Below are 25,519 nucleotides of genomic sequence, written 5' to 3'. Positions count from 1 at the left end.
GACAAGACAACACATATATTTGCAAGGCCATTTTCAAGAAGGATATTTAAAGAGAAACTACATCTTGTGAGACCATGTCGGCCAGCCATGGAAGCTAGCTCAGCTGTCGATGAAATGTGAGTTCATATATTTTATTTCTTTATTTTTTCACGTTTAAAATGTTTTTTGCAATTTAAATTTTGACAGTACTACATAAGATATGTTTTAATTGCTGATGCGGGTTTATTGATTTTTAAATGCGCCATAAAATACAATGGCCAGTAGGGCGTAAATGTGTTCCTGTATAGTATTTGTCCAGCAGTGGTCATGTGGTGACATCAATGATGCTATTTTGAGAAGTAATCATTGAAGTCGGACATCAAGGCCTAGGTGGGAAACACACAGCCCGCCACTGATCGAATAGGATCAAATGTTTTTCAATGACCTTGGTCTTAATTCAATAAATATCATCCACTTCTTCTCAGCGCTGTCCTTCATGCTCACTTTCTTTAGACCCATGGTTGGAAAAACTACCAGTTACAAGCTAATGCTAATGCTAGAGGGTGAGACTCAGGATGTTCACTCTGGCTTTGGCGACACCAACTAGCGGTGCTGACCGAGGAGGTATCTGAAATTGTAAGTTGGAGGCACCAGTAAGTCACTGTTTAGAAGACAACACAACTTCACTCCAACTGTTATAATTTAAATTTATTGATATGCTTTTCATAAAGTATCAAACAAGAGTGTCAATGATAGCCCACGAGTAATACAGAATCATATTCGTCTTGGTAAAATAGCATTGCACCATGTCCCAGTATTCCACAATAATATCATCGAAAAGGTACTTCATTTGTAATCTTCTATTCTAGACATCTTGCCCACATCTGACATGTTTGGTAAACAGCGATTGTTTTTGTCTTGACAAAAATCTCAGAAAATCGTATGCTGGGTTTGTTTGTATAATATGATCCCAAATGTTTTTTGAATCCATCACTTGACAAAGCAGTAAACATTTAGAATCTAGAATATCTGTTGTATGTTGGAGTGTAACCCGACTCTTTGGAGGAGGCCGGCAGCATCAGCATGCCAGAGTTGGGGTCTCTCCTGCAGCGCTCCAGGGCTTGCTTGTAGTTGATCTTCTGCTTGGTGAGGGGGTCGGTGATGTCCTTCCTGTAACTTGTTTCAGCTTGAATCCCTCTCATCATGGTGCTGTCAATCATCTTGGATCCGATGGCGTCCACGATGCTTATTCTTCTGTTGGTTTTTGGATCAACCAGCCCTCCAGTCAGGTGCTGAGCTTCCATGTACCAAGTGGCACTTTCCTTTGGCATCCAGCCTTTCTGGACGGCTTCGCCCACAGACAGACGCTCTCTGGTCACAGGGTCTTCAATGCCGGTGTAGGCCTTTTGAGCGTTAAGGAGCCTCTGGAGCTGGCTGTCCTCCACGAGACCTCTGGTGGCCGCCTTGTGAACGGAGTGTCTGTCCTTTGTGGTGATGTCAATGATACCGCCGGTTGCTGCCTGAGCCTCCAAAAGCTTTTGGGCTGTAGTGGGGTCGATAAGTTTGCGCATAGCAGCGCTGCGCACGGTGAAGCAGGTGTCAGTGTGTGTATCCATGACCCCAGCGATTGGATGTGTCAGGTTTGAGTCGAAGGGAGCTGATATGACTGATGTGCTGGTCCTGGAGCTAAGAGAGTTGAACTGAGGCCTATGTTTTGTTTCCCCAGCAACCAGCAAGGCAAACTCTGAGATGTGGAGTTTTCCCTGTTTATACATCTCCAAATCTCTCTGGGTCAGCCTGCCTTCCCTCAGGGCGTCCTTAATGGGGTACTGGTTTCCACTCTTGCGATCCTGTAATATAGACGTCTCGCCGTCGGGTCCAGTAGAAGTGATCTCCTCCCAGTCGCACTCCAGCTCCTGCAGGTGAATGTACTGCTGGCGATCGATCAGACGACGCACGTAAGCATCATAGGGAGACATGTCTTTGCCGGTATCTGGATCCAGAATGGTGATTTTGGTGGACACGTTGGTCTCTTTAGTCCTAGTTTCTGAATGGTCCTCTTTCTGTATACTCAGCAGGAGGTCTCGGATGGTGCTGTCACGAATGTGGATCTTGTCCTTTTCGCTCAGGATTTCCCTCTCAATCATCTGGACGTCAGAACCCATCTTCATGCTCCTGTGCTGGCTCATCTGCGTCCTCTCACTCATCAGCCTGCTCTGCTTCTCGTAGGACAAGTTAATGTCTTGTTTCTTAGTCTCCAGGGTCCTGAGCTCACGAGTCAGGTTGTCCTTCTCCCTCAGGAGGGCATCTCTGTTCATGGTTATGGTAGTCTCTTCTCTAGAGGTGCTAGACTTGCTACTCATCAGATGGTTGACTTTAGTATTCAGACGTTTGATTTGATCCTCTACGTCCTGCCTTGCAAACTTTTGCTTGGATACCTGTTCCCTCAAGTGATCCCTGGCTGATTCCACAGCTTGGTCTTTCTCCACACGGACAACCTCCTTGTACACTTTCTTCTCACCAGACTTCTCCTTGTGGAGGACCTCAAGCTTCAGGGTGATGTTACGGATCTCTCTCTGGAGACGCAGGATTTCATTGGATTCCTTATCCATGTCTACACGCAGGCCGTTGGTCATCCTCTCCAGTTTTGGATCTCTCTCCACCTTCAGCACCTCCTCGACAACAATATTCTCCTGGATAGCAGGTGGGGAGTGCTCCAACTGGTGGATACGGAATCTAAGCTCTTTCAATTCCGACTCTGCGGCAATTCTCTTCTGTTGCTCATTGCTCTCTCGAAGGAGCCTCTCCTTTTCCCCCACCTTTGTTCTCAAATGCTGTAACTCCAGCTCGATCTGACGGCGAGTCATCACTTCCTCATCCAGGCTCCTACTGAGCCTCTCGTGGTCAAGCACTTGCCTCGGGTCCTTCTGTAAACGCACAATCTCCTGCACGACCACTTTCTCCTCAGGCTTCTGTCTCTCCAGCAAGATGTATTTGTTCTTCAGGTCAAACACCATCTCTTCGATCGAGCGCCGCCTCTGCGCCTCGTCACGCAACTCTCTTCTCAGGCGGTCAGCCTCTTTCTCCAAGAGAGGGTCAGGTTCATACTTGATAATGTCTCTGGTGAGGACTTTGGTCTCTACCTTAGACTTTTCAGCCTTCCAGCTGTCTCTCTCTTTTTTGAGTGTTCTCACCTGTTCTACGAGATAGTTGTAATTGTTGTGGGTGATGTTAATCTGTTCATTTAACCTCTGAATCTCTCGCACATTTTCAGGGCTTCTTTCTTCCTTCACCACCTCTTGAAGGACTTCTTTCATCTCCACTTTGGGCTTCTGCGATCGAAGAATATTAAGCTCTGAGGTGATCCTTCCGATATCCCTATCCAAACCTGAGCGGTGCATGTTAGCCTCCTGTATCTCTTTCCTCAAACGCATTATCTCTATCTCTGTATTTGGATCGATCCGGAAGATCTCATTAACGACTTCCTTCACCTCCACTTTGGGTTTGAAACTGCTAATTTCTCTGTAGCGACTGTGGAGGTCCAGCAGCTCTTTGGAAATGGTGTTGTTACCCATCATTTCACTCTCCAAAGATGTTCGAATCCTCTTGGTCTCTGTGATGAGTTCGGGGTCCTGCTCCACCTTTTTAATTTCCTTTGTGATGACTTTTGGCTGGATGTTGGGAATCAGTCTTTCCAGTGCATTAATCTGGCTTCTCAGTTGGAAAATGTCATCATTTATGAACTTCACTTTGTTATTCTCGTCTGAAATTTCGGTCTCAAACACTCGCACCGCTCTCAACATCTCTGGGTCTTTTTCCACTTTGAGTACTTCTTTCTTCACCACCCTCTCTTTGATGAGTGGTTTCTTTTGCTGGAGAATCTCGATTTCCGTCTTGATCTGAATGTACTCTGACTCACGCAGCCGGATGTCGTCTCTCATTCTCGATAGCTCGTCTCTAAGTCTCCCAGCCTCTACATCTAGAAGAGGATCTTTCTCAAACTCGGTCACCTCTCTAGTCAGCAGTTTGGGCGGAGTATTTTTGAAGTTGTCCTCAAGGAGGGAAAACTTCTTATTGTACATCTCCACCTCGTTGTAGACGGTGGTTCTTCTCATGACCTCTTCGTGTAGTCTCTTCTGTAAATCTAAAAACTCGGCCTCACTTTTTGGCTCACGATAGTATTGGAGCACTTCTTTTTCTTCCACACGTTCTACCCCTCTGCGATTCCTCAGTGACATCAACCTATCTCTGAAGGCTTTTAGATTGGTCTCAACATGCAGTGTCCTCTCCCTCTCTTCGTCCAGCTCTCTGACAAGACTGTTTGCCTCGGAAGCACTCCTTTGCTGGCTTTCCAGCTGCACTTGATGTTGCGCCAGCAAGTGGACTTTCTCTTCATTCTGCAGCATGGAAAACGACAAAGTGTTGAAGGACAGTAAATGATCCAGTCATTTGTTGTAGGTATTAGTACCGTAGTGATGGGAACATTGATATCAAAATATCAGTACAACCGATACCAAGTGTTATAATAATGGATTAGATTCATATAGCGCTTTTCTATCGACTAGATACTCAAAGCGCTCACAGCTATTAATCGCATCGATTTTCATTTTAGTATAAAGTAGTACGTCAATTTACAAGCTCAATAGGTTCTGTGACAGAGTCCTGAACTCAAAACACTTGTAACTTAAATCAACACCTCTTCACACTCACTTTTCCCCGTTACAATGGTTGGAAAACCAATTTCTATCAATCTCTAGCTATAAGCTAATGCCAGCGAGTAAGACCCGATGTTTCCGGACGGTTTTACGGGGCTGATTAGTTGGAATTTGCTATGCCAACTAATGGCGGGGATGCTTGTAACTACAATTTTTATTTGCAACTTAAAGCATAACAATGAGCCGAGAGACAGCGCTTATCTCTTAGCACTCCTAAGTTGAAGTAACATTTGGTCACAGTTATAGCAAATGTGTGTTTGAGAGAAGCGGTTCAAATTAGTCAGTGCTTTAGTGCTAAATTGGCCCACAGTTTACTTTATACCAGTCTTTCTCAAATAGTGGGGCAAGCCGGGCCCCCTTGGGGAGGGCGCATGTGACCCCTGGGAACATGCTTTATCAGTATCATGAAGTATCATACTTCAAACCCCGCTTGAAAAAGCTGTGCATTCCTCATCTTGATAAATAAATAAACAATCAGCTCAAATTACTTTATTCGTTTTGGTTGGTTTATATACTGTGCTCCTGAGCTATGGTGCAAATCAATTTAAAAATACATATATTTATTGAGTTTCTTTCATTTCATTTTTAGTATCAAATGGTTGAAGTTTAAGTAAGGACTTAAAAAAAAGAAATCAGACAAATTGATGAACTTTAAATATTTTCTGTTACAATGTTGATAAAGTTATTGTTTGTTGTAAGTTGAACCACATATCTTTTTTTTGTCTTTAGTGTTAATTAGGATACAATGTCATGCACAACAACTTGATAAATAGTCGAGACCGAGATTGGGGGCGGGGGAGCGGAATGTTTTCAAACAGGACAGGTTTAATGCAGAACAAATATATATATATATATTTATTTATAATATAGCTGTGTTCTTTTGGATATCATTCATTTGAATTTTAATGGATATTTATTTTATTGATACATGATCATTAAAATGATTAGAATCTACTTTAGTGTCAAAGGGTGAATCAATGTGTTTGATTTGATAATTGATATTGGTAGTGTATTAGTATTTACTTGGTATAGTATCAATAAGAACATCTGGGGTGTCGCCCATCACTCGGTGTTACTATTTTTGTGCTCTTACTTGCGCCATCAGATTACGAGCCAACCCCATCTGCTTTTGGCGCTGAGCATTTTCAGCGGTTGCCTCAGCGTAACGGTTGACCAGATCCATTTCCTGTAATAGAAAGGAGGACAAAATGTAATATTGAAAGAAATGACACATACTGTCAAACTTGCAAAGGCTACCTCTTTCTGAACAGCCTCGCTGAGGGTGAGCGTGTAAGGTCTCTTGGGGAGGGTGGCACCGGCGCCTTCAAGCGTACTGTTGAATTTGTCCATGTTGGCGTCATACTCCTGCATATTGAGAAGAATTAGGGTGTGGTATTCTTTTACTATTTTCTAGCCCGGTTTTAAAAACGGCCTTACGCGGAGTAGATTCTGGACGTCCTGAGACACGTCAGTCAGTCTGTCCATGTCGTTTCCTTTGCGCTTCAGGTCATCCATCACCCTCTGTCGTCATTGAATGAAAACATACTATGAGATTGCTATAATAGCTGGTGAATGAACGTTAGAGTGTGAGAGTACAAGGAGATGGCCAGCAACCAGGAGAATGGGTTAGCTCACCTCCTGAGAGCTCTGCATCGCAGACACCTGAGCCAGATCGTCGTTGTAGTTTATTTTGTTTTTCGGCAGATTGTTTAGAAAGAAATTCAGAGACTTGGCTGAACTTTGGAACTCTTGATTTTTGGAGCCGGCCTCTTGCAAGATGTTTTCCCTGGGAAGGAGTGTTGTTTAGAAGCCACACATTTGATAGTCAGACAGCAGTGTGATCCTCACCTCTCCTTCAGCTGGTTGTCAACGTTGGCGTAGCGGTTCTGCAGGTGTTTGACCTCGGTCCTCTGACGCTGGATGTCGGGACAGAACTCCTGGAACCCCTGCTGCAGGGAGCTGCATAGCTGCTCGGTGTTCTCCAGATCCTGACTCAGCTTCCTCATGTCGGGCTGAGCCGCTGCCACGGACTGCCGCTGTTGCTAAAAACATTGAGACACGCAACATTCAGCGTCTTTGTTGCGGAGAAACAGTTTGGAATTTGCAGTCATTTCCTTACATATATATTTTCGTTGGCAGCTTGGATTGAGCTTGGCACGTCAAGTATTGGACCGTCTTCACTGAGCTTCTTCTCAAAGCCAGAAACCAGGCCATCCACCTTCTTTATCTGATTTTCCAGGTTGAGTGATGCATTCGCCCTAAATGAATAAAGAGAAACCTGACTTCTGGTAAATGTTGGCTATAAAAGAGTGGCTCTGCACTAAATCCTCCAAAGCAAGGGTGTCCAAACCCTTTATTGTCACATGCAGAAGAATTGAAAAATGGTGTGGGCCACTTTGATATGTGTTGTGCATTAATCATGCTAAAATCAATCCTTTATATGTACTGTTCACTATATGCTAAGCTATCTGAACTAAATAGCGTATTAGCTTTGTGTTGTAGATGACAAAGCAACTTAGTTTAATATCTACCAATATATCTCGTTAATAATACATTTAGTTTTATTTTTGGAATATGTTTTAACCCAGTTATACTCAAACTGTGCTAATCAATTAAATATTCTAACACAGTGTTACTGTTCAAACTGTGTGTAATGTTACAGTGGCCACAAAATATGAACTATAATTATTAAATAAACATCTGCCTTGTTTTAATGAATATTTAGGCCTACTATGCAACTGTATTTTAATGTTGGTCAATGTGGTGGTACCTGGTGAGCCAAGTGTTTTCTGAGGTGATACTTAGTGAGAACCACTGCCCTAGCCCAGTAAAATCAAGATGGGGGGCTGAAAATATTCTGTTTATTCAATCATCTTTTAATAATAGTACACATACAAATGTAAATCAAATATTTTTGTTTAACTGTCTTCACACATATGTATGGGTATCTTTTCACATTTGAATCAATACGGTACCGATTCTCAGTACCAATTTTAGGTACTTTTGTTCAAATGTGTTAATAAATGTTATTAGTTTACATTTAACATTCAACCTTGAGCTGTGCCAGTTATCTTGTTTCTTACACTTCTGTGTCTCATTTGCAAGTCCTGTGCTGTATTTTATTGCAGACTTGTAGAGCAATTCCACCACATTTGATGGCAGTGTTGTATAGACTACAATGTATTGGAAGTAGTTAAGTCAAATGTGCCAGTCTTTTCTTTTGTTGAGACCTACAACGTGTTTATACTGTAAAAATTGTACTTGATACACACCGGCTGTTTGATCTCAGTTGCAGTTTTCATTACCAAATTTGGAGGAGTTAACATCGCCATGTAAAATTGCTAATGCTAATCAGTTGCATGTCCATGGCAAATCCAAGGTAAATAATTAGCATCGAGCTAGCACACTTTCAAAAAGTGTAGCCTCATTGTACTTTTGAGCGCCTTCTTGCTGTGTTGGCATGAAAAACTGTAACATCACCGAAAAGCAGTCCGCTCTAAGTGATTGACCGCATGTTTTTTGGCCAAGTGCTTGAGCACGTGCAACAAAGGTGTGGAAATATGGCACCCTTTGGTTCTACGTAAATCAGTGACCGGTAGTACCGATGGATCTCGGTACTCGGTAAGGCTTACTTCTTTGTGTAGAGGTCAGCAAGTCCAGCAATGCCATCATGCTTGTTGTTGGCGGCGTTCAGTTTGAGTGGCAGTGCTGAGAAGGCATTTGGGTCTTTAGACAGGAGAGGCTTTAGTTCAGCCTGAGCAGCAATCGCCTGTTTCTCCAAGTCGTTCAGTGCCCTGGCTGCTTGCTAAAAAGAGAAGGAAGCCATTTAGGCTTTGTTGTCACTTTCCAGTGTCATCTTCATCTAAAAATGAATGAATCACCAATAAGATTCATTATTACTCACATCTTGATCCTTCAACCTGTTGGTCAGATCTCCAGTGGGGTTGGAGTGGCTCAGCGGGGATCGCATACGGCTAAGCATGCCTTTCTCAGCATTGGCCAGGTCGGCATTGAGCTTATCCAACTGCTGACCCAGCATTGACAGTCTGGGATCCACCTGGGCGGACACTGGGGCTGAATAAGCAAACGGAACATCAATTGACAATGGAAGATGAAGATGGATGCAAGAACTGGGTTGGCAAATGACCTGATTTCTGGGCCTGGGCCAGCTCTGACTTGTGATTGTTGAGGGACTTGGCCAAAGCGGCTCTTCTCCTCTTGATGTCGTCCAGTTCACCACCCATACTGTTTCAAAGAAAATCTGTATCACTGGCATGTTTTTGCCTCTGGATAGTAGTATTATTATAAAACGTTTGTGTGGCTTACAGGTCCACTTTGTTAATGGCCTCTGGATCAGGCGGTGGAATGGTTAAGCAAACCGCTGGGAAGGTGCCACCGACCCCTTTGCTGGTTACAACATCCCAGTTCTGAAGGTCAGAATTGGATTTCAACGTGCACTTCTCTCCTCTTGACAGACTTCCCTTAATTAGAGAAAAGATATGAGATATAAGATGGGAATTTTCCTTCAAAATAAGTCTGAAAAGGACGGCTTAGCTTGTTTACATTTTAGAGATCTAGGCTACGTTCACACTGCAGGGTAGCTTGTCCAATTTAGATTGTTTTGGTAAAACCTGATCATATTATGTAAAATGCAATGTTTTGCAGTAGAAAGTTGATTCATATGGCCCCATTTGTCACGGTTTACCTGACACATAAAAGGCAACAAAATTGGGCGGGTGCATGATCCACTTTAGTCACCGGATGGCAGTAGTGTTGAATATCTTAACGTGTCTTTTGTGACCACAGCATCAGTTATGTAGAGTGGCGCTTTTCATCATTTTTAGCAGACTGCGTTGCAAAATGATTAGCCCCCCCCTCTTCCTCTCACGCGAGATCCACCCAGGAATGGCGCCATATGAACCCCTTCCCCACTGTATGTGAACGCATGATGTTAGGACGTCACGTGTGCTGCAGTGTTTACAGCTGCAAACATGGAGCCAATTCTAGTAGTCCTGGCACTTTTGTGGACATTTCAAAGTCAACATTTTCTGAACCCAATGATTGCGCTTCGAAGACTAAGAAGGGAGAAGGCAAGCATTTTGGCCTTTTGCAGTTCATTTGCTACGACAAGCAGTCAGAGACAAGAGTGGTGGAACATTGACGTGAGTTTTAAAACATTATTTTAGCCTCTTTTCTGCTCATTTGTCTATTTTGGCAACAAATGATGGCGCTTATTGCTATGTGATGACGTACTGATCAATTGAATTTGACCAGAGAGTCCAGACTGCAATAGCATAGCGTACATATCTGGTTTATATCCGCATACCAAAAATTGCACTGTTCACATTTACATGAAAAAATCCAATACATGTCACAATTATGAATTTAAAAAAAACAAGACCCTATACATGCAAAGCAACAGATGGTGCTAAATGACTTCTCCACAAGCCAGCCAGAGCTTTTCTTCCTGTCACTCGCAAACACCAATGATTGTTTTAAAAGAAATCATGTACTTGATTCGTGAACAAATATATTTTCCCCAAAACGAGTCTTGGGGCTCCTTTACCCTTTCAGTCTCCCAGTCACAGAGCGACTCCACCATGACCGATCTGTTGAGGGGGCTACGACGCTGCTTCAGAGGAGCAACGGTGGTGCTGCGCTTCCTCAGGTCAGCCAGCAGCTGCTCACTGTCTTGCACGGCCTTCTCCTCTACCTAAAGAGGGGAAATAAATATATAGCACAGAAATAATAAATGCTAAAATACACATCAGAATTAGGGACAAATGACAAAACATAAAGACACAGAAGACAAGAGTAAGAAAAGATTATTAAACACAAAAACGCAAAACAAATGTTTTCAACTTAAGTTGACATTGACATATTTTCTTGGTTATGTGTGCAGTAAGCTGAGGATGAAACCAGTTGACCAATTTTGATAACATTTTGGTAACTACTAATTTTCACAAATTAATGCATTCTGGAGGCCAAGGATTCTTCATTGACAAAGCAATACTTTTAAAGTATTTTTAAGCATTTCCATTAATTATTCAACGGGTTAGGACTGCAAGTAATTTGTGGCAGTGGGCAAGGAGTTATAGATGTCATCTAATTTGCAAAATTGGCCATTGTGGAAGACAAAGCAAGCAATAAACATGAAAAGCAAAACAAATATAAAAAATATAAATTAACTTTCTTTGGTGGCTTCTTTGTGTGTGCTTTATAAATGCAACCTTCAAAAAAACATCTGTGTGTGGGCTTGCCTCATTTGCATAATTGATTACAATGGCTGCGATAGGAGAGAAGAATAACGTGGTGGGAGACATAAAGAATTAGTTAAAAAATGCAAATTATGGTTAGAACTATAAATTACTTTTCTTCTGTTTATTCTTAGTTTAGTTGTAGTCTTCTTGGTTCTACATCGGTAAATATTATCCATCCATCCATTTTCTACCGCTTATTCCCTTCGGGGTCGCGGGGGGCCCTGGAGCCTATCTCAGCTACAATCGGGCGGAAGGCGGGGTACACCCTGGACAAGTCGCCACCTCATCGCAGTCGGTAAATATTAGAGTATCAAATTTGATCAAAAGACTGAATGGTTGTGATATTCACAAACAAACCAGATTTATTGACTGGCTTGTTAACATGAACGATGGATTTGTGACAGTGATGAAACATTTACATCTCACACTGTAAACTAAGGCAGAAACTGCGGCATCTTTGCACAGTGGGTGTGTCTCCTCTCTGCTCTGACTGGAATGGCACTTACTGTCATTGCACTTTAAAGTGCAATTCAATGTGTTTTCAGTACTAGCTGTCTGTAAGAGTACACACTCAGTAGACAGGAAAGGCTTACGACAGGACATTAGAGAGATAGGCGCTTTTATGTATCCCAAACATCCCAAAAAGTTGCTAGATTTGTCCCTTGTCGCTTTTGAGGGAAAAAAAGTCACTAAGAGTTTGAAAGATACTCGATTTAGTGAGAAAGTGGCTGAGTTGACAACACTGTGCTGAGGTGTATGTAAAAGATAGACGCCAAGACCCGCTTTACTTTGCTTCTGATTGGTTTACATTGCGCGGTGCCTTCCGTGCTTGGCTGGATTTAGGCACAAGAACATATGGATTTGTCTCGTATTGGTCGTATCAATCAGTCAATCAGTACAACTCCATCTACCGCAAGCAGCAAGGAAAAAGTTTATTATTCTGAAAATAATAAATACAGAGTATTAAGCGTGAGAAATGTCAAATGTGGCATCTGGCGCAACAAACTAGTGTATGAAAAACACTCCATGAATAATGCATGAACCCCAATGACAGGTGTGGAGCAGTTTTCATCCATGTTTCCACCTTCCAAGGTGATATGCTAACTAATGTTCTCCTCGTACCTCAAGCTGCAGCAGCACCTCCGAGTTGCTCTTCTTATTGGAGATCTTCGGGTCCAAACTAGTGTTGAGTTTGTTTAGTGTCTCTGACAGCTGCTCTGTGTCCAGTTGATACTGCACAGTAAAATGTCCCCAAAAAGATCAGAAGATGAGAATTTTCAGATCCAGTTTCGAAAGGCGCTATTGCGTCCTTACCTTTTTGTAGTTCTCCAAGTTGTCCAGGTGTGTCTCTTGACAAATGCACAGGTGGAGGAATTTCTGCCAGTCGTTGCGAACGGCGTCTCTCTGCTCCTAAAATGATGAAATACATAAAAATAGTAAATGCATGTCTGGTGAGTGGTACTGGGAGTAGTCTCAGGGCATGAATACAACTGGTAAATTAGCCAAGCATTTTTTATTGACACGTAGTAGCAAAATGAGTGACTGATGTTATGAGTGTACCTGTATGACTTGGCTGGCAGGGTGATTCAACTCAATCAGCTTGTCTCCTTCATCTTGCAGTCTGTTCACCTCGCTCTCATGTGACAGCAGACTGTTGTTCTTGAAGTTCTGAACAAAGATACACATGCAGCAGGTCAGTGCACACCATGCCTCAAATCCAGCCTGATTTTCAGTATGACTCTGACAATACCCACCTCGTACTGCCTGCGAACATCTGGAGGATCCGCCATGCGGTCACTCCAGTCCTGCTTCTGGATTTTATTCTGCTCCTCTCCCAGGAAACTCAGCTCCTTGTTGCAGCCCTGCATGTACTCGTGCAGGCTGTTCAGGTAGTGGCCGCGCCACTTGGAGTTTTCCTAGGAATAGAAATAGAAATAGTGTAAAACATGCATTCTTAAAACATTTGGTATGGGTTGAAAAGGCGGACAGGTATCATTCATATTGAATGCAGATATAGAGACGAGCATACACAATATTATTTTTATTTATTTATGTTCTTTATAAAAGGCGTTTAGGTCATATTATCACAAATTACTATATTCATTGAAATATAGTAAATAGGGGTGCACACAAAAAGTCAATTGACAATTGCGATTCTTATTTAACCTGATTCTAAATTGATTCATATTAACATGATCTAAAAATATCTTTTTTTGAAAGGAATACATCTTTAACAAGACGTGTTTAGGCCATCTCCATGCAACCAGAAGGACCTTTTCTCTCACCTATAACCTGTTTTGAAAGAATGTCATTATAATTATTAAACCAAATAATACTTTGCGATAATCCGTTTGAATTGGGAATCTTGTTGAGTCGAGAATCGATTCCGAATCAAATTGTCACCCCAGGAATCAGAATCGGATCGAATCGTTAGGTGCCCAAAGATTTAAACCCCTCCTAAATATATATATATTTTGTATTTTTATTTGATTTGTTAGATTTTTATATTTACATTGCATTAATTAATTATTCATAGTATATTTTATTTTAGCAGCAATAGTTTTACATTACATTATGTGAATCACAACTTAAACTATTAATTCATGAGAACTTTAGTATTGATTAAATGTGTTTGTGTTACATATTGAGCACAGGAGGTGAACAAGCAAATGTGTGAGAAATGTATATGTAATGGAAAAGGGGTAGGATCTGCGTTTTCTCACTCCTTTTCGGACATGTTATAATAAGAAATTGGAAATATGCAGTGTCTCATATTGTAACTGTATGCATGTTCAAAATAAATCAAAACTATAACCACAATAAATAAAAAATCTAACTAAATAAATACAAATTATATGCAAAGGAAAAAAGGGACACATTTCAGCCACACTGTAAAATTATATTTTATAATCTAGTTCATATTTTTTAAGTATATATTGTTATACATCCAAGTGAAAACAAAGATAATCACTTTATATAGTGTCCAAATTTGAATTTTCAGACTATGGGAGGAAAGGCAAACTTTATGCCAAGAATTCTAGGTCAGATTTGATATCATTTCCCGGTGTTTTGCCACAAATTACTCACCAGAATTTTGTTGTACTGCTTCTTGTATGCCATGAGGTCGTCCTACAAGACAAAATTACCAAATTTGATTGATTGATTGAGAGGTTTATTGACAGCTTAGAGAATTGAATCCATGTAATGCTTTAAAAAGGCAAATGGATGGCGCCAAAAGGCTTGTTTCCATCGTGGTCCATTAAATATTCATCACATTTGATACATTCAATAATAAAATATACATTACCTGTAACATGTATATAAAAAATGACGTTTAAAAAAAAGGTATAAATGATGTACATGTACACAGTATACGTATAAATGCCACATAAGGTACTACAGTACTGTCAAATATGTATACTACAATAATAGATGGATGATCACCTTGGTGCCTGCAGAACTGACACACAGCTGTGAGTTGTAGGCGTCCAGCTCCTGCTGCACGAGTTTGTGCGATGCAATTTGCTTCTCCAGCTCTGCCATGGTGGGGCCAAACGCATTACTGTTCACTGCTCTCTGAAAACACACACGCACTACAGAGTCACTCATTGACACGCTATGCTGTAACATTTTTGGCTTGCTATGTATACCTGCTTGTCATTAAGAACAGACCCCCAGTCGATTCTGGGCATCAGTGACACATCATTGATCTGCTCAAAGATGTCCCGATAGAAAGTGCAGTCCTTAAGCCAACGATCATGGAGATGGCGGACACTGGAAACATTAGTGGAACAATTAAACAATATGTAGTAACCTTACCTATAAGAAAACAACATTCATAAATGGATGTCATTACTGCCATGGCAACATACAACTACTACTGTATATAACAGGGGCCCAAAACTGTGGCCCACCAACGTCCCTAATAATTTTTGACAACATTAAAGTTGACATCATCTGATGGATGATGTCAATAGTGTTCGTCATTGCCCATGAGCATTACAAGGCTCACAAAGTGCATAGAATCATTACGTAGGTTCCAATTCAGACAACCTTTCTCACACATGGTCCAAATAATCTCAACCAACACTGAAAGTTGATACTGGTGGTACAAAGCACAAAGCCTGCCCACTGAACTATGTGGACATTGTAAAAAATGTCCAATCCCCATACACAATTCAAAATGACACCCATTTAAAGACACAAGAAAGCACGAGGGGCGAAATGCAAAACACTCTCTCCATACTTACACATTTGTGACGCATTTTAGCTACTTGATATTTCTGATTGATTACAAATGTTTAAGGTCGTCAGGGAAGTAAACAAGGTCCTAAAATCCAATGTTTTATCTAGGGCTACAACAACTAATCGATTAAATCGATTAGAAAAACAGTTGGCGATTCATTTAGTCATCGATTCGTTGGATCTATGCTATGCGCAGAGGCAATTTATTTTTATTTTTATAAACCTTTATTCATAAACTGCAACATGTACAAACAGCTGAGAAACAATAATCAAAATAAGTATGGTGCCAGTATGCTGTTTTTTCCCAATAAAATACTGGAAAGGATAGAAATGTAATTTGTCTCTTTTATCCGATTATTAATCGATTAATCGAAGTAATAATCAACAGATTAATCGATTATCAAATTAGTTGTTAGTTGCAGCCCTAATTACAAGGCTCAAAAAGTGCATAGAATCATTATGTAGGTTCCAATTCAGACAACCTTTCTCACACATGGTCAAATAATCTCAACCAACACCGAAAGTTGATACTGGTGGTACAAAGCACAAAGCCTGCCCACTGAACTATGTGGACATTGTAAAAAAATGTCCAATCACCATACACAATTCGAAATGACACTCATTTAAATCCACAAGAAAGCACGATGGGCAAAATGCAAAACACTCTCTCCATACTTCCACATTTGTGATGCATTTTAGCTACTTGATATTTCTGATTGATTACAAATCGTCAGGGAAGTAAACAAGGTCCTAAAATGCAATGTTTTATAGTTTATAGTTCATATTGTAGTGATGTCAATGTGTTGTTGTTCAGTCTGTTAGCTACAGCTTGTTTTAATGAAGGCTTTAACAAATTGAAGTGTCTGATCATTTTCTGAAAATATTGTAAGTCCTACATCTGTCATTTTTGTACAAAACGATTGTTACAATCAGCGCTGTGCGGCGAAAAAAAGGGTTGTACATGACTAATGACATTACAGGCTATATATAATATAAGACACAAATAGATACATGGAGTCTGGACACAGCTCTCAGGTGTGTGTTGGCACTAGCATGGATACCAATTGTTTTCATGACACTTCTCAGTTGCAGCGAAAGCACTCACTCGCTCTCAATATCTTTGGCCTGCGGGTGATGGAGCGACTTGGCTTTGTCCACATCCAGGAAGAGGTTTTTCAGCAGACCCTCAGCTTCGCCCAGCTTGTCGCAGATCTCCTGTTGATGCTGGTAGGGGAGGTCGTTCTTGTCGTTCTCGGCATCCTTAGAAGAAGACAAGAGTTAGAGTGATTTCAGGCTAATCACACAACAAGTGGGAAGCCATTTTGGCCTTATCCACTGAAATACTAAAGTCAACACAGCTTTAGCTTTGTGCAAAATGCATACTAGCAGGTACTTAAATGATGTCCCGTAAACTACTGCTGGTCGCCTACTGGTTGAGCACATTTGTCCACCTTGTAGCGTTTTTAAGATAGATTATTGTGATTACTTATGGAGTATATTGTGAATAAATTGAGAACAGGAAGTGAACAAAAGTTTTAGCAACTGTTATGTAAAAGAAAAGGGGTAGGATTAAATAAGCTCTGCTTCTTCCTACTCCTTTTCGAACATGTTGAAAAGAGAAACTGGAGATTGTGATGTATCATGTTGTATGCTTGCATGTTCGAAATAAACTCAAACTCAACTCAACTCAACCATAGGTAGACATGTGACATCCGCGAGTGAATCGAGTCTTTTGAACGACTCTTTTCAGTGAACAATGACAACTGATTCGCAGTTGCAAGCCGTGTTTTTAGGCATATGCAGATGTGCATGCCACCCCACTGGTGACTGGACCAGAAACTTAGGGAAACAAAGCAATATCCTGCTCTATTGTTTGATGAGGATATGTGAAATAGTTCAAGCGTATAGGGTAGTACAATTTTGTATTCACATTTTTTAAAAATACTTTTGATATACATCCATGCATAGATTTTATTGTCACCTATAATTTGTGTACTTTTCTCTGTACAGTAGAACCTCGACTTGAGAACCAAACTTTTAGGTCAAGCCAAATATGCTTAACCATGTCTCTGTGTACAAACTCTTCATTCATTCAATATGCTTGCTCATATTGATGAGATTGAGGAAGCCTGCTTTGTACCACAGTAAGTCTTTATATGTGATGAGAACATACTTTTTTGAAAAAAGATGCCAAAGCAAACTTATTTCACAGCGGAGGAGAAGACTACTTCTCGTTCAGCGGTGCCTCTTCGAAGAGCACACAGATCATTATCATCCCGACCTGTCTGCTTCTTTCTCTCCTCTTGTAAACTGCTCCTCTGCCGATGTTAATGTACTGCGAGTGGGTATTACTTTTTGAAATGTTTGCGGTAATATGGTTGTTAAAGTTAAAGAATACTGTGATTTCTGATTGTTTGTGAGGACACCAAAGGAACTTCTTTGCAGAGAAGCGAATACAGCGCAGTTCAGCTTGAGGCGGTTGATCTTGTTATGTTTGTATGATATACAGTACTGTATATCACTTTATAATGTGTTCAAAGTGTACAAACCTTCACTAAAATATGGACTTTTATTGAGGCTGCAACTCATTATTCATATTTACATTGTTTCTTACAGAGAAATGTGTTTCACTATATAAACTTTTCAATTTACGAACCCTGTTCAAGAGCCAATTAAGTTTGAATATCGAGGTTCCACTGGATTGTTAAAATGCTCGAGTGCTACAATTTTAAGAAATTCCAAAAAGTTTAGTGATGTCACTGTGAAAGCATGGGGGTATGACACCACCTAAAGGAATGTTTACCATAAAAATGCAACAAAAATAAAAGTATAAGCAGAACTTCAGAATGATTCCCACCAATAGAGTAATATTAGTGTAAATGTGTTCCACATATAACTGCTTACAACCAGTGATTCCTTCTTTAATAAAAAAAACTATAATGACGACCAAGTCTTTTGTACATATATGCTATCGCTAGCTTCGAGCTTAACTGTGCAGTATAATAATCCACATGGCTGAAGTAGCTAAGGGAACCCAGGACACCCTCCTTCTCCTACGTTGTTTTCTAGCGTGACTGATGGTTTATTGCAGCTTTTATTTTGAAGCTGCTACTGTCAGTAACACGGCTTTTGACCAGCCACCTTTGGATCAATCCCCCAAAACCCTGAATGAAAGAAAAACCAATGAATGTACGTATGCATTTTCTTACCACAGCCAAAAGGCTCTCAGCCCGGAGGATGTCTTTCTCCACCACGTCTGCATTCTTTTGCATCTGTATGATCAACTGTGCCAGGCCGCTGGTCGGGACACTGCAAGGTGAGGGGCAAAGGTTAAGACTGATGTCATTCCCAACATTCATCAGCTGCTGATTGATGCCATGCAGACGACTGACACACACACACACATCCCCCCCCGACTGCTTTGGCAGCATGAGGACAATTCCTTTCACCGTCCGAGCCACTCCCGGAACGTTCTTTAGATGCACACCATTCCACGGATGTCACATATGGCCTCGGGCAGACTGGAGGAGACACAGTGTATGTAGCAAAGCCACAAAACTAATTGAGATGCTTTTTAGTAAGTCCAAGATTGACAGCCGAATATCCTCCATACCAAACCACTATTTTCCTATATTCAAACACAGTGTTACTGTTCAAACTGTGTAGTTGCGGAAAAAAACCTCTGCCTTGTTTTTAATGAATACTTAGGTCTACTATGATACTGTATTTTATGGTGGTACTTAAAGAGCAAAGTGTTTCCTGAGGTGGTACTTGGTGCAAAAGGTTTGAGAACCACTGCTCCATAGTGTTATTAATGTTCACGTTCATGATTTCATATATCTTTGCCACTACCAGGGGTGTGAATCTTTGGCCACCTAACCATTCCATCCCATTCCCATCTTTGAATCTTTGAATCCCATCTTTGAATCTTTGGCCACCTACCCATTCCATCCCATTCCCATCCCTGGGGTGACAATTCCATTAAGAATGGATTCAACACAGTTCTCCATTCAAACCGATTCTCACAATGTATTATTTGGTATAATAATATAGAAAAGCTCCTTCTGGTTCCTTGGAGATGGCTCAAAAACGTATTTTTTAAAATGTATTTTTACAAATTTTTATTTTTTAATTGATTCTTAAAAATGATGAATTAATTTTAGAATTGGGATGAATAAGAATCGCGATAGGGATGTGAATCGATTTTTTTGTGGACCGCTACGCACCACTGTCGCCCCCCCACTGTGTGTGTGTGTTAGAGCGGGGGTCCCCAAACTACGGCCTGCGGGCCGGATCCGGCCCCCCAGCATCCAAAATCCGGCCCACGGGTAGTCCTAAGTTAAAAATAAAGTTTTTTTTTAAAATCTTTCCTTTGTAATCCATTTTCTACCACTTGTTACTCTCGGTGTCTCCTAGCCGCTCAGGCAAATCATATTGTCTAAAAATACATTTTCCCATCGATAATGTGACAATGTTAAATGTCAAAACGGATTAAAAAGACAATGTATATATGTATATATATATATACATATATACAGCCCGGCCCCTGGCCAATTTTTTTTAACTCAATGCGGCCCACGAGTCAAAATTTTGGGGACCCCTGTGTTAGAGGTTTCTCCCTGTGAGGTGAATTTTTCCTTGCCTCTGTCGCCAAACTGCCTTCCCACATGAGGTTCGGTTGGTGTGAAGTGTCTTCTAGAAACACTATTGACGATAAATATATAACCCCAGCCTACCCTTCTCAACATCACTCTTGGTTTTATCTCACTTCATGTTTGAAGGACTTTGCAGCTCTGAAACTCCAGATGGATTTTAACACAGCTATTTTTACTTTGCAATGACTGGGAAATCTGCTTCTCCTTGTCAGGTGAGACAGGTATGTGCTGAAGTCACCTGCAAATGATTATATGTACATCAATGTGTTTTATTCCTGATATCAGGCATGAGTGGAGCACCTAAGGTGTCGACATCACTGCGGGAACAAAAGGACAGAAGATGAAGCTTAAATGGACATTTCCAGGAGAAAAATACCAAGAAGTCACTGGCGTGAGTCATTAATTAGCTGCCTTGCCTTAGATGCAGGCTAACCGGATTAACCGCATAATTGAACAAGGCTTGTCTGCATTCTTTGTGAAGCCACTGTACACTACTGCCTCGTTTACATGAGTGGCATAGTTGGACGTGAAAACACCCACCAAGCAAGTTCTACACAAATGTCAATGCATCACACATTTATTCAGAATGCATTGCTGACCAATCAAAGCAGGGTAGTGGCGGTGCGCTTATAGGGTTGCTTGGAAAACAGAATTGTCGCCCCCCCCCAAAAAAAGAAGCTGCTTTGAGTCTAAAAGTGCATTTTATCTCATGTTAGCGTGAGAATCAAAAGTAGTTTGTCAAATCTGAATGCAATGAATGGGTGACAGCACACTTTGCTTTGCTCTACATTACAACTTTACGGCTCACCAATGAGAAAATAAAAGAGCAGAATTCACCTTCTAATTGTAAAACGGTGTCTTTTGTGGAATCAGGAAGGAAAAACTGGGATAAACGTTAAGCTACACCATGTATTGTCTAGTTTGTTAAGTTTAGTTCATTTTGCACTAAAAAAAGCTCTTACTGAACAAGGACTTTTAACTAGATATCAATCCAACATATGCATCTTATTCAATTAAGCTTTTGAGTCCAATATTATTAAAAAAGGAGGTGAAGACAACCGGCCCTGCCAACAGGGTGTCCTTTATTTATTTTCCAAGGAGCTGGCAACCCGAATGGTTGGGGACCAACGCCCATGTAAGGGACAGAAACCAGCTGAGCAGCCCTCATCACGCCACAGCTGACGAACAACGCAAAGGTGAAACATTTCAGCCTGCAATGATAATAACACCATTCAGAAAACGCTACATGACATGGGTCGGGGTTTTAAAATACATTATGGCGCCCTAAAGCTACAGTGGGTACTTTATAGAGCGCATTGAGGCTGTGTGAGAAATTTCAAGTCAACCGGCCATAGTATGCGGTTTAATAACATAACAATAACAATAAGAACAATTTCCCTTGTGGATCATTAAAGTTTGTCTAAGTCTAATAACGGTTCAGCGTAATGGTCAAAAATGAATAATACTACAGGCAACACAGCAAGCGTGTGTGGAGCCTTTAAAGTGCAGCTGTAGTAGAATTGTAGAGAAAACCCCCTGCATGTTCAGCCACTACACTTCTATTCAGCCAAGACTTTGAGCTCTCAGCTGAGCACCAATCAGTGGGTGGAGAGGAAGAGGACACCTGACACGCTTCTGGGCTCAGGTGGAACAAGAGCACCAAGATGGAGATGCGGTCTCACTATTCACTCACCTGTTGATCTTCACCGACGTCTCTTTCTCCTTTTTCCTAAACATCCTGGACATTTTGCGTCGGGTTAGAAGACTCTCTCCCACACTCCTCGTCCTCGGGTTCCTTCCAAAGTCTAAACACAGCTAAAAGCCTCACCTACTACACGTTCATATCAGCAACGCAGCAGCTCCTCCTCCGCGACGGGCTGAGCGGGCGTGTCACCGCCCAGACATCCACCACCTCTGCAGTGGAGGACCGGATTGACCAGTTTGCCTTCCTCCCACCTCGTCCAGCCTTGCCCACAACCAGGGGGCCGGGATGCACTCTGCATGGGGCCCATTCATGACTGAAGACACATACATTCCTTTAAATCCAGAATTTTGACATCAGAACACTTGGCACACTCAAAGTTGGGACACTTTTAAAACAGGAAAAATGTCATTGAAGAATGAAAGCATGGTGTATTCTTTTTCAATACTCTAGTCACAGCACTAAGGGCCCACTTCCACGTACACTACATACAGTCCTATTATGAGAAATCTTATTTACAATGCTTTTTTTCATCTCAAAATATTGCATGGCTGGAGTTGCTCTATTTTATTTCATTCGATTTGTGATTTTTGTAAATAACATTTCAACAACAAAAAAAACCTGAGCAATTTTTCAGGCTAACACTGCTAATAAGTTGTACGTCAGCAGCCAAGAGGAGCGTGTATAACCTGTAACCATGTTTGGAACGGGTCTTATCCTAAATTAGAAACAAAATAATGAAAATTGTGTTGAATCGAAAATCGATTTTGAATCGAATCGTCACCCCAAGAATCGAAACCGAATCTTGAGACGCTCAACAATTCCCACCCCTGTCCTCTACTTCAGACCTGGGCAAATGAAGGCCCGGGGGCCACATGGGGCCCGTTAAGCTTTTCAATCTGGCCCGCCGGACATTCCCAAATAATAGTTTTAGTCGTTTAAGATGTAAAGTGTAGCTGCCATTATGATGTGCACTCATCTTTTATAATGACCTTCAACTATACTAAGTCTTTACATGCTTGGAATCTGCATCATATACTAGTTACTATGCTCATCTAATTACTTACTATGCTCATCTAATTAGTTACATTGGTCATCTAATTAGTTACGATGGTCATGTAATTAGTTACAATGGTCATCTAGTTAGTTACTATGGTCATGTAATGAGTTACTATGGTGATCTAAGTCACAGCAGCTCAGACGAGGCATCAAGCAGTGTTTCTCAGTTCTCTACCTACTCAGTGGCCTAGTGGTTAGAGTGTCCGCCCTGAGATGGGTAGGTTGTGAGTTCAAACCCCGGCCGAGTTATACCAAAGACTATAAAAATGTGACCCATTACCTCCCTGCTTGGCACTCAGCATCAAGGGTTGGAATTGGGGGTTAAATCACCAAAAATGATTCCCGGGCGCGGCCACCGCTGCTGCCCACTGCTCCAACAAAGTTGTAAAGCTTAGTGATATATCACATATATCAGATTGTAGGTGGGGTTTTTTACGCTTCACATTCATATTTCACTGTGTTTGTTGCATTTCGCTGGATTGTAAAATATGTGGATGGAGAGTGTTATGTTGTCAATATTCAGTGTTTTATCCTTCATAGTTAATATTGTCAAAACCTTTATTTTCCTGTACATTCTGTGTCAAATTCCATTCCATTTAAGGTGGTCTGTCATAACGTTTTTAGCTTTCAATAATATATTATTGTGTGGTTTTGTATTAGTTTTCCCAACAATAACTATACTCCCCCCCAGTCAGTATAATTGTCCAGGCCTGGTTGACATGGATGTGTGAATGAAAGGAGTTAGCTTACATAACACCTATGCCGTACACTACACTACATGTCTCAGTGTAATCATTAGCTGCATCTAATACTTGCCATTATAAAAGGTGAGTCATCGGTGTGAGTGTAAAAAAGAAACAAAAGGAAGTGGCTCGGGGAATGCAGCAGAGTGACTTTCCTTGCCAGCACACAATTACAATTACACACCCTTCCCATAGCTCCATAGCATAATCCAGTCATACCAAAGACTATAAAAATGAGAGCCATTACCTCCCTGCTTGGCACTCAGCATCAAGGCTTGGAGTCGGTGGTTAAATCATCAAAATAATTCCCGAGCGCGGCCACCGCTGCTGCCCACTGCTCCCCTCACCTCCCAGGGGGTGAACATGAGTGATGGGTCAAATGCAGAGGACACATTTCACATACTTGCCAACCTTGAGACCTCCGATTTCGGGAGGTGGGGGCGTGGTCGGGGGTGGGGTGGGGCGTGGTTAAGAGGGGAGGAATATATTGACAGCTAGAATTCACCAAGTCAAGTATTTCATACATATATATATATATATATATATATATATATATATATATATATATATATATCTACATCCTGAAAATATGCAAACAAAACTGTGTTTAGATAATTGATACTTCAAACTTGCATAAATAAATATTAAGGAATATAACATAACTTGGCTTCTGAGAGTTTCAAAATGTAATGAATAAAATGCTAAAGTTGTTGATAAACAAGCAATTATTTTAATATTTAAATATGGTCATTTTAAATGAATTATTATGATAATTTAAAATCAATTATTTCAAATATGTTTATTTTAATGTATAATTCTATGGCTGGATGTAATAAGGAGTCAGGAAAAAATACAAATAAAAATACAATTAATTTTGATGTTTTTAGCAAAATATAGTAAACATGTATTTAGTTTTTTTTAAATGTTTTATTAATAAATATATTTATTTTTAGGTAAGATAAACATAATAATAAAATGTATCTCTAGTCTGGATGATTTAGTTCTTGTCACCTTGTTGTCCTCCCGTCATGAAAAAAGGCTTTCCTCACTCAGGTCCGCATGGAGCTGGAGGGGGCGTGGCTTCCAGCTCCGGCTGAAAATCGGGAGGTTTTCGGGAGAGGCGCTGAATTTCGGGAGTCTCCCGGAAAATTCGGTAGGGTTGGCAAGTATGCATTTCACCACACCTAGTGTGTGACTATCATTGCTACTTTAACTTTGCCATATTAACCTATAAAATAGCAAATATTGTTTGTAGTGACTGCAGAATGTAAAACATATTTAAAGATACACTGGGGGAAAAAGTGACAAAAACAACATGCTAACGTTAGCTTACCCTGTTGCTTTAGCTCTGGGCGCTACTGTAGTGTTAGACTCCAGTCTCCCCTTTGCTGCATCTGCCCTCAGTCTCCTCCTGAGTCAAACATGTCTTTTTGTTGTGGCCGACACGTAGTCAAGTAATTACAAGAGACTCTTTCTCATCATTATTAAAGACTGATTCTTTGATTCTAGTTTGCTAGCATGGCGCCTTGAGAGTGATGCGTTCAAAGAAGCTCGGTAATTAGCCTACGATTCTTGAGGCTGAAAGCGCGCCAAACCGAGATGAGTGGAATGTTAAAGGCGGCCTTATAGTCACGTGCATCCCTGCATCCCCAATCTTTTTATTTCATGATCATATCTGTAATCCCACCCACAACCACACCTTCTTTTCTGTTTTTTTTTTTTATACCGATTCACGCTATTTCATAGTTCAGTGTTTTTCAGGACGCTTTTCAATGAATCATGAATGCATCAAATAATAAAAGGCCTTTAAATGAATAAAATATAAGAAATACAATGGCAGTTGAAATAAATGAATGTAAAAAAAAAAAAAAAGACAGAAAATGTCATGAAATATATAAACTGTCGAGAAATATGGGAACGTATTCAAATATTTTTTTCGTAGTTTTAATGTAACATAAAATCATGCAAACAAAATAGGTATTAAACTCATTCTTACTTTTAGGAAACATATAAGACCACAGTTTTAATATAAGTACTCATAACAAATTGTGTAACACAAATGAAAATACAATTATTTTTTTAATTAATCAAATATATGTAACAAAGATACAATTTAAGCTACATTAGTTTTAATTCATCCATCCATCCATCCATTTTCTAC

General features: G+C 40.7%; 1 protein-coding gene across 1 annotated transcript; it reads right to left on the bottom strand.

Annotated features, from left to right (window-relative positions):
- Positions 1-672: 672 nt before the first annotated feature.
- evpla (envoplakin a) lies at positions 673-21,696 on the bottom strand. Its single transcript, XM_061923110.2, has 22 exons — positions 21,548-21,696; positions 18,409-18,508; positions 16,305-16,459; positions 14,605-14,728; positions 14,399-14,530; positions 14,042-14,083; positions 12,709-12,870; positions 12,515-12,622; positions 12,269-12,364; positions 12,077-12,187; positions 10,261-10,407; positions 9,021-9,175; positions 8,842-8,939; positions 8,599-8,768; positions 8,327-8,499; positions 6,814-6,952; positions 6,543-6,736; positions 6,330-6,480; positions 6,132-6,215; positions 5,952-6,059; positions 5,788-5,880; positions 673-4,376 (listed from the first exon to the last, which is right to left on the bottom strand). Exons 1-22 carry the CDS (start codon positions 21,598-21,600, stop codon positions 993-995), a joined length of 5,979 nt encoding a protein of 1,992 aa, XP_061779094.2. The 5' UTR covers positions 21,601-21,696; the 3' UTR covers positions 673-992.
- Positions 21,697-25,519: the final 3,823 nt, after the last annotated feature.

This window comes from Nerophis lumbriciformis, linkage group LG27, assembly GCF_033978685.3.
Source record: "Nerophis lumbriciformis linkage group LG27, RoL_Nlum_v2.1, whole genome shotgun sequence".
Lineage (NCBI taxonomy): Eukaryota > Metazoa > Chordata > Actinopteri > Syngnathiformes > Syngnathidae > Nerophis > Nerophis lumbriciformis.
This window is presented reverse-complemented; position numbering and strand designations above follow the sequence as displayed.